General features: G+C 60.4%; 2 protein-coding genes across 2 annotated transcripts in view; one reads left to right on the top strand and one right to left on the bottom strand.

The window, feature by feature from the left end:
* The first annotated feature begins 5,307 nt into the window (after positions 1 to 5,307).
* On the top strand, positions 5,308 to 7,699 carry CHRM4 (cholinergic receptor muscarinic 4). Its single transcript, XM_006157777.3, has one exon. The coding sequence runs from the start codon at positions 5,357 to 5,359 to the stop codon at positions 6,791 to 6,793; it is 1,437 nt and encodes a 478-aa protein (XP_006157839.1). The 5' UTR covers positions 5,308 to 5,356; the 3' UTR covers positions 6,794 to 7,699.
* Positions 7,700 to 8,095: 396 nt separating this feature from the next.
* MDK (midkine) overlaps positions 8,096 to 9,302 on the bottom strand; it is a 3,539-nt gene continuing 2,332 nt past the window's right edge. Inside the window, exons 3-4 of the mRNA XM_006157778.3 lie at positions 9,077 to 9,238; positions 8,096 to 8,418 (exon numbers count right to left, since the gene is read on the bottom strand). Coding sequence (XP_006157840.1) covers positions 8,393 to 8,418; positions 9,077 to 9,238 — 188 coding nt within the window. The 3' untranslated portion in view covers positions 8,096 to 8,392. The remainder of the gene's footprint in view (positions 8,419 to 9,076; positions 9,239 to 9,302) is intronic.

The raw sequence follows: 9,302 nt of genomic DNA, 5'->3' as shown, positions 1-9,302 counted from the left end.
CCCCCTCCCCGCCCCGGCGCTGACAGCCTGCTCGGCCCGGCCCGTGAGTCCTCCATCAGCGACCTTGAGCCCCGACGGAAAACACCCCAGCCCTCTCCCGGCACCCTCCCCAATCCCAGGGCTACCCCCTGCTGCTGCCCGGGCTCTGCGCCCCGGAGATGCCGCTCAAAGCCCCCACCCCAATCCTCAGCCCGTGAGCGGAAGCGCAGGGGCAATGTGAGTGCCCACTCCCCTGTGGCCTCTCCCCTCTCCCTTGAACTCCGGAGTCTCCTCTCCCGCTCCAGGGACACAGATCCAGGGCCCACAACCTTCCCAGAGCCTAAAAACCGAGGACCTGCGCCCCAAACCACCCCACAGGCCTCGGACACCTCATCCCATCTCCTGCTGAGAAAGGGGGTCGCAGGGCCGGGAAAGCACCGGTGCCCACGCCCGGGGGCCGCAGGAACTGCATGCTCGGGGGTTGGGGCAGGGCGGGGACCCCGAGAGCAGGGACATCGACCCCTGCGGAGACCTGGAGGAGCCTCCAAATGGGCCCAAGAGTCAGCCCGCCGGAGCCCAGGGCTTGAGAAACCCGGCGCCCACTTTGGCATCCGGGGCTGGCCTGAGCCTCCCAGCGGGGCGCAGAGTGAGGAGAGAAGGGCAAGAATCTTACACTCGTCTGACCCACGCGCCAGCCGGGGTTTCCGGTGTGGGTATTGGGCAGCTTTGGGCTGTAAGGTCCCCGTGGGACAGGCTGAGCTGAGCCCGATGTCCCTCAAGGCCAGGGTGAACACTCTCGCAGTGGCCTCTGAAAGAAGTCAGTCGGGTCTGGAACTCTGCGCGGCGTCGCTGAGGACTCGGATTGCACTGGGCGCCAGCCTAAGATGGTGTCCCAAAGTCAGGGGGCCCTTCGCCCACTGTGCAGTCGGGCCTCGTCCAGCCCACGACCCTTCCCCACCCCTAGACCTGGCGATCTGGACGCCGAATCCTGGCTGGATCGGTCTGGCCTGAGTCTGGCGGCAGGGGCGTTTGAATGGTGACTGCTTGCTGTCCAGGGCAGCCTGTGCTCGTGCGCGCCCAAGTTCACAGGTTCTGAGCCGCCAGGGCCATGTGCATCCGCCGGCCACAGCACTCCAGGCACGCACACGCATGCACACGCACGTGTCTACACGGCGCGGGCATGCTCACGCGCTCACAGGCGCACTGGTTTCCAGGCGTGGCCATGCGCACACACGCACATGCAGACAGCTACGAGCGTCTACTCGCGCGCCCCCGGAATCACACACAAACAGAACCCGCACTCGCCTCCCGCCCACACCTTCCTCGGGTGCGGGGTGGAATCCGGGCGCCCTTAACTTTCTCACCCTTGAACTCCGCGAGGAGCTAAAGGCAGCTCCGGGGCGCGCCTGGCTAGGCTTGGTCAGGGGGGCCTGCGTCCTTCCCCTGGTAGGCTCTGTCGGGGGCGCCTCTGCGGTCGCCGTCGCGTTGGAGTCAAGAATGGTGGCGAAAAGCGGCCGCCGCTTTAGGTCCGAAGCTGGCACCTGGGGACCGACATTGCCATCTAGCGGTACATAGCCCGGGCCGCGCTGCTCGCCTTCCCAGATTCCAGACGGGCCTGGATTCCAAGCAGTCAGGTGTCTGGGGTGACCGGGAGAGGTCCAGAAAGAGTGGGGGCAGTCAGGGGGACACCGAGGCTCGCCCTGTCTGCAGCTAACAACTTCCTTCCAGCCAGGGGATAGAGAAACTAAAACAACTGCCTCTGGTTGGTCCCAGCTCAGCCAGGCGGGAAGGCACCCCAGGGTACCCTGCCCCAAATTTCACCTGACTTCTCAGTCGTGCAGGTTTTTCATTTCTAGATGTTTGCCGTAGGGCAGTGTGCTCACCAGAGATAAGAGACAGAGAGAGGGAAAGTGAGAAATCACTCACCCCCTTCTCTGAGATTTTGGGCACACACGCACACACGCCCGGCGCGATCCTCAGGCTGTGGTCTGAAGGGGGTAGAACAGAGAGGCAGGACACCGACTCGGAGCTGCAGCACTTGAAGTTAAGGTGGCTTCTGGGTTCTCATCCTGCCCGCTCATACTTACGCCGCAGGTGACTTTGGGCAGGGTAATTAACATGGTCACCTGTAAGAGGATACTTACATCGGGGAGATGACTTACTATCAGGACCTACCTCTCCGGCTGCTGTAAGGATTAAGCCGGATAATCCGTATAAAAGGCTCGGCGGGAGCCTCCTGACTCACAGCTGACACTCAATAATCACGCGCTCCCGGTTTTCTCCCTGGCACCTCCGGCATGGTTCCTTCTTTCCCCGCGGGCCTGTGCCCTGCCCTGGGAGGCTGAAATGAGTTTCCTAGGGGCTGACTGACCACTTCTGCTTCCCCCACCCCCTCCGTGCTCTCCTGCACCTCCGAGGAAGGGTGGCCTCTCCCTGCTGGGTGCTTCTGTCCTCCCAGCTCAGACGGTGATACCTGAGGTCCCATTTCAGAGACTCCTGGAGCTGAACGGGACTCAGGGAGACACCCCCCCCCCAAAGAGAGCATAGTACCTGATCTGTGACCTTGACTCATGTGTGACCTTGGAGATGGCACCACCCCTCAGCCTTTCCTGTGAGCCCTCACTTGGGCCAGGAGGCAGAGTCCATCTGCAGTGGGGGAGGAGTGGCCAGGTTTGGGGGTGGGGGGGCACCTGGCACCTGGCTCCAGCCTCCAGTGCAGTCTCAGGCTTAAGACCCAGTTTAGGTGCGGATCCTCAGGTGCTCAGAGGCTTCCCCGGTCAGGTCCGCCTCTACTCTGCACATGAGAAAGAGCTGCAGGCTGGTGAGGGGGCTTGTCTGCGGCCTTGGAGCCGTTTGGGGTGCAGGGTGAGGACTCTTCCTCCACATGCGGCGGCCGCGCCTGCTCTTCCTCACAGACGCACAGAACTGCGTACAGCGGCTGCTGGGCCTGCGTGGCCGCCCTGGGCCTGAGTGCGTATGTGGAGCGGGGTGTGTGTTGGCGGGTGTGAACGAGGCTGGGCTGAGCGGCTGCCCTGGCACAGTGCGCTGGGCGTGGGCCTCCCTCACATGTGTGGAAGGAGGGGGAGAGCTGACAAGGAGCCTGGGTAGGAGGGAGGCCAGGCTTGGGGAGGAGCCTTGTGCTTGGGGACCAGCTGGGGCACCTTCAGGGCTGGCTGCAGGCTCCCTAGCAGAGCCCTTCCCTCTGGGACAATCCTTTCACCTCTTTGGTTCACTGTTCAGGGTGATTTCTTGCTTTCTGTCTCTCTGTCTCTCCATCTTTCTGGTGAGCGCACATGCCCTATAGCCAAAAACTATATATATATATATATAAAGTTTTTTGTTTTTTAGAAGTTTTTGCCTTAGGGCACATGTGCTTGAGGTAGGGGAGAGACAGAGATGGTGAGAGGAAAAGTGAGAAATCACCCCCCCAGGGGGGATGGCCACGCCACAATCCCTTCTCCATTCTCCTCTCAGGATTTTAGGCACACACGCACATGCACCCGGTTCAATTTTTCAAGCCACTGGGTCCGGGATTTGAACCTCAGTCCAACAACATAACCACTTCACCATCTGCTAGCCTCATAAAGTGTATTTTTTTTCTATGAGCGGGAGACAACTAGAAAGACAGAAACAGCACCCCCAACAGGGTCCGGACCCTGTGACAGCCACAGCCAGCCCCTGATCCTGGACACGCATGCCTGGTGCTCAAAGCACTTCCCAGACCCGAACCTGGAACCTTCCCACTTGGGCAAGCCGTGTAAAGCAGTGCATTTCATTGCTGTGCTGCTCTCTGGCCTCCTTCAAGCTTCTGATTCCTGACAGCCCCCGGCTTCTGCTGCACTGCCCCAGCAACCAGCCCCATGTCCTGAGGCTCAAGGCGAGGGCTCAGGGAAGGGGTGCCACCCTGACGGGAGCCTCGCCTGCATGGCACTCTCCTCTGCATCCTTGAGGTGCCCAGCTCCATGCCCCACCTCCCTGACCCTCTGCAAATCCTCAGTGGAAGGCCTGGCTCCGGGAACACCAGGGCCTCCCTCCGCTAAAACCGCCTAAAACCGCGGTTATGGGACAGCTCTCCCCAGGCCCACACGCGCTCCCACCAGCAACAGGGCTTCAGAAGCTGCGGAAGGTTGGTCAGACCTTCCGGCTCTGGCCTCAGCCTCCTCATCTGTGAGCGGTCATAAGTAGCAGCAGCTCCCTCCTAGGTCTCCCGTGAGGATGAAATGAAGCGATGCCGTGAGACGTGGATGTGCCTGGCACCGCACCCTCAGGAGCCACTAACGCTCAGTCTTCCCTCCAGAGCCTCCTGCAGGGACTGATAGGAAATGCGGGCATGGGCGAGTGAATGAGCGCCCCCACTAGAGCCCATATGCCCACCCGGGACACATCTCCTCCCTGTGCACTCTCCCCCCGCCCCCCACCCCCTCCCACGCTGGCCTTCTGCCCGGGCCTCACCCGTGCCTCCAGGCCTTTGCTTAGGCGACCATCTTGAAAGGGGCCACTCTCGCAGCTCTGCGGTGACTCCCTGTCATTGTCCAGGTCACTTCCTGGTGAGCCTTCCCTGATCACTCAGCAAGGACCATCCCTGTCTTCTGATTTTATTTTTATTTGTTATAAGGCACGCGTGCTTGCCGCAAAGAGAAAGAGAGAGAAATCACCTCCCAGGGAGGATGGCCACACCGCAATCCCTTCTCCATCCACGAAGTTGACCATGTGGAAGCCAGCCACCTTAACCTCCACACCACCAGCTGGCCGGCCCACGATTCATTTTATATATACACACATAAAAGCATGTGTGTGTGTGTGTGTGTGTGTGTGTGTGTACTTTTTAAAAGAGATTTTTGCTAGAGAGTGCATGTGCTCACAAGAGAGACAGAGACAGAAGGCAGGAAACCACCCTTTGGGAGGATGGCTATGCTGTAATCCCTTCTCCATTTCCCTCCTGGGATTCTGGGCATGCACACACACATGCCTGGCATGCATTTCAAGCCTCCAGGTCTGGGACTTGAACCACAGCCTACCATGTGGGAGTCCAGTGCCTTAACCACTGTGCTGCCAGCTGGCCCTCTTCTATTTCACCCTCACCTGCCTTAGTTTCTTTCTAGCACTTGGTGGTTGCGCGGGTGATCTGTGTCTCCCCTGATGAGATTGGAAGCTCCACGAGCCGACGCCCTCTATGGCCCAGCCCCTAGAACAGAGCTTGGCAGGCCCTCCAGGAATGTTGATGAACAAGCAGCTGAGGACTGATGGGACGGGGTTCTCTCAAGTTCTGCCAGGTGGTCACTCCCCATCGTCCCTCTGTCCATGTCCGCGTTTCATCCTTTCCTCTCTCCCTCCTCCTCCAGACACTGCCCGCCCACGTCCGCCACCGCTGACCAACATGGCAAACTTCACACCAGTCAACGGCAGCTCGGGCAACCAGTCTGTGCGGCTGGTCACGTCCACCCACAACCGCTACGAGACGGTGGAGATGGTGTTTATTGCCACGGTGACAGGCTCCCTGAGTCTGGTGACTGTTGTGGGCAATATCCTGGTGATGCTGTCCATCAAGGTCAACAGGCAGCTGCAGACGGTCAACAACTACTTCCTGTTCAGCCTGGCGTGCGCCGACCTCATCATAGGCGCCTTCTCCATGAACCTCTACACCGTGTACATCGTCAAGGGCTACTGGCCCCTGGGCGCCGTGGTCTGTGACCTGTGGCTGGCCCTGGACTACGTGGTGAGCAACGCCTCTGTCATGAACCTTCTCATCATCAGCTTTGACCGCTACTTCTGCGTCACCAAGCCCCTCACCTACCCTGCCCGGCGTACCACCAAGATGGCGGGCCTCATGATCGCTGCAGCCTGGGTCCTGTCCTTCGTGCTCTGGGCGCCTGCCATCTTGTTCTGGCAGTTCGTGGTGGGCAAGCGGACAGTGCCCGACAACCAGTGCTTCATCCAGTTCCTGTCCAACCCGGCGGTGACCTTCGGCACAGCCATCGCCGCCTTCTACCTGCCCGTGGTCATCATGACGGTGCTCTACATCCACATCTCCCTGGCCAGCCGCAGCCGAGTCCACAAGCACCGGCCCGAAGGCCCGAAGGAGAAGAAGGCCAAGACGCTGGCCTTCCTCAAGAGCCCCCTGATGAAGCAGAGCATCAAGAAGCCCCCGCCCGGAGAAGTTGCTCGGGAGGAGCTGCGGAACGGGAAGCTAGAGGAGGCCCCTCCACCGGCCCTGCCACCACCGCCACGCCCAGTGGCTGACAAGGACACTTCCAATGAGTCTAGCTCGGGCAGTGTCACCCAGAACACCAAGGAACGACCAGCCACAGAGCTGTCGACCACAGAGGCTGCCACGCCTGCCAATCCTGTCCCTTCCCTACAGCCACGGGCCCTCAATCCAGCCTCCAAATGGTCCAAGATCCAGATTGTGACAAAGCAGACAGGCAATGAATGTGTGACAGCCATCGAGATTGTGCCTGCCACGCCTGCGGGCATGCGTCCGGCGGCCAACGTGGCCCGCAAGTTTGCCAGCATCGCTCGCAACCAGGTTCGCAAGAAGCGGCAGATGGCGGCCCGGGAGCGCAAGGTCACAAGGACCATCTTTGCCATTCTGCTGGCCTTCATTCTCACCTGGACGCCCTACAACGTCATGGTCCTGGTGAACACCTTCTGCCAGAGCTGTATCCCTGACACCGTGTGGTCCATCGGCTACTGGCTCTGCTATGTCAACAGCACCATCAATCCCGCCTGCTACGCGCTCTGCAACGCCACCTTCAAAAAGACCTTCCGGCACCTGCTGCTGTGCCAGTACCGGAACATCGGCACTGCCAGGTAGGCAGGCAGGGCACCCTAGGAGGCGCTGCTGCGGCGTGTGTGTGCTGGGGGACTACAGGGCTCGCCTGCTCTGGGAAGAGAGCTGGAGTCACCGTTCCGCGTTCGCTCTTGCCGAAGAGGAGAACCGAGGTCTCCGAGACCCTGAGGCTCAGGAAGGCCCTGGCTGGATTCAGAGACCAGACCTCTCTGTGCTCAGGCTGAGGAGGCTGTTCCGGGGAGGGTCTGGACTGGGCTGGCCTGGCCCATCTCTGTGGCCCTCCCTCAGAGAGCTGGGGGGCACCTGCTGGGTGTGTACCGCCCCTCTGTGGCTGTCAGCTTAGCTGAAAGACATCCAGAGGGAGGAGAGGGGCCAGTGCTTGGGAAGAGAGTGGAAGGGTGGGGTCCCCGTTCTGCTGTAATAGGTGCTTTCTGCCCCCTGCACCCCGCATGTAGGCTCAGCCCCGTCCCCTCAAACCCCACTCCCAGGGCAGAAACCTCCCTCCGCTGCAGCTACTCAGCCAGGCTCTGGGTGGGTGGGCAACTGCAGGCTCCCAGGCCCCGGCTGGCCATAGCTGGCCTTGTCACAGCAGGATGGGGCAGCCGAGAGGTCGGGACCACACTCAGGAACCAGGGTCTGGCCTCTTGTGTCCTAGGCTGAGCCAAGAGTGGGCCGCCTTATTCCCAAGTACAGGGCTCGCCCCAGGTCACTCGGCTTCCGTGTGGGGCTGTCCTACCTGCCCTCTGCAAACCTCATCTCTGGCCTCTGCCTGAGTCACCGGGAACGCGAAAGGCATAAACCTGACCACGCAGGCTTCAGTGACAGTGAGGGAGACGGAGGAGTAACCTCCCTCTCTCCTCTCCCCGGGTGGACGCGCCCTGACCGGCAGTGGGCGGGGCCAAAAGACCTTTTACGGGGCGGGGCCGAGATGGGCGTGCCAGTCCTAGTGAATACCGCTCCCTGATTGGCGAGGGGCTGGGCCAAAAGACCTTTAACTGGGCGGGGCCGAGATGGGCGTGTCAGCTCTAGCGAGAGGCTGGGTTCCCTTCTCCAGCACCGGTATCTGAGATGAGGACTGAAAGGCTTGGGGACCTGAGGAGGGTTTAGGGTTCTCTTCAGGGTTCCTGGAAGAAATCGCCCTAGATGTTCTGCTTTTTCCATGAGCTCTGGGGAGCACTGACTACCAGTCCCCCAACCCCCTTTAGCCCCAGTCCAGACGGCCTCATCTTTCTCCCCACATTCCCACCCCCAAACAACATTCCACAGCAAACTTCCTGGGAAGGGGCTTTTATATATTAAAAAAGAAAAGCTTTTATTGGGGAAAAGTCCATTTATTTTATTTGCTTCTTAGTCATGGTATCATTGGGAAGAAAACGAGGGAGCAGTGGGAATCAAATACATGGGGGGCGCGGGAGAGGGCTCACATTTCTGGAATCCCTTGTCCCTTCCCACTTGGGGCACTTGGGAGCGGGGCTGGAGGCGCGAGAGGGAAGAGGCGGGCATGATTGATAAAGCTAAGCGCAGACAAAGGCACTGGTGGGTCTATCCAGGGCCGGTGGGAGGTGCCGGCATGGTCAGACCCCAGGTAAAGCCGGGGGGCTTCTTGGCATTCAGGCCCAGCCTCTAATCCTTTCCCTTCCCTTTCTTGGCTGTAAAAGAAAGAAATACATTAGCAGAGTTAGGGTGACCCAGTAGACACCCCTGACAGACGGACAGACAGACAGACAGACACACACACACACACACACACACACACACACACACACGGAGAAAATTCTGCCCCCTGGCGGTTCTTGACCGCTGGCCCGGAAGCAGGTGGGACAGGGCAGCCATTGCACGCTGAACATTCCCAAGTCTGTATTTTCTCTCCCGCTCAGTAAACCTGCGGGTTTCCGGTCCTGAACTGCAGCTTGGCGGTCTCACCTGGGAAGCGGCAGATGCACAGCTCCCTGTGTCTCTCAGCAGTTGCCCGATAAAGGCCACATGTGCACGGTCTGTCCTAGGCTAGACAGGGCCAGATGCTCCCTCCCGCTGGAAACCACAAAGGCAAGCCAGGACACCTCCCGGCTCCTAAGCCAGATGCCCCCACAGTGCAGTGGCTGGATACCTCGGGGGCACCTTCTGGGGGCCGCCCTCTCACCCACGCGCATCCCAGGTTTCTTGGCACAGGGTGGTGAAATGTCAAGAAGCCACTGGCCAGGACCCCACTTCAGGTTCAACCATTCCCTTCACTGGTGTGTGTGTGTGTGTTTGGGGGGGGGAGAGACGCAGCCCCTCGGACAACCCTGCCCCTTCTTCCTTGCTGACCTTTGGCCTTGGCTTTGGTCTTGGGGGCGCAGGGCTTTGTCACACGGATGGTCTCCTGGCACTGGGCATTGTAACGCGCCTTCTTCAGGGTGCCTTGGCGGGCTTTGGTGCCCGTGCCCCCATCACACGCCCCCCAGCTATCGAACTTGTACTTGCAGTCGGCTGGCGGGAGAGTGGCGGGGTCAGAGCCTGGCGGCCCGCGGCGGCCTCCGGCCAGTCCACCCAG

This window comes from Tupaia chinensis, unplaced genomic scaffold (genome assembly GCF_000334495.1).
Source record: "Tupaia chinensis unplaced genomic scaffold, TupChi_1.0 Scaffold000561_1, whole genome shotgun sequence".
Classification (NCBI taxonomy): domain Eukaryota; kingdom Metazoa; phylum Chordata; class Mammalia; order Scandentia; family Tupaiidae; genus Tupaia; species Tupaia belangeri.
This window is presented reverse-complemented; position numbering and strand designations above follow the sequence as displayed.

Excerpts from the sequence above, each read along its gene's own strand:
- CHRM4 (XM_006157777.3), top strand. The coding sequence starts at position 5,357 with ATGGCAAACTTCACACCAGTCAACGGCAGCTCGGGCAACCAGTCTGTG.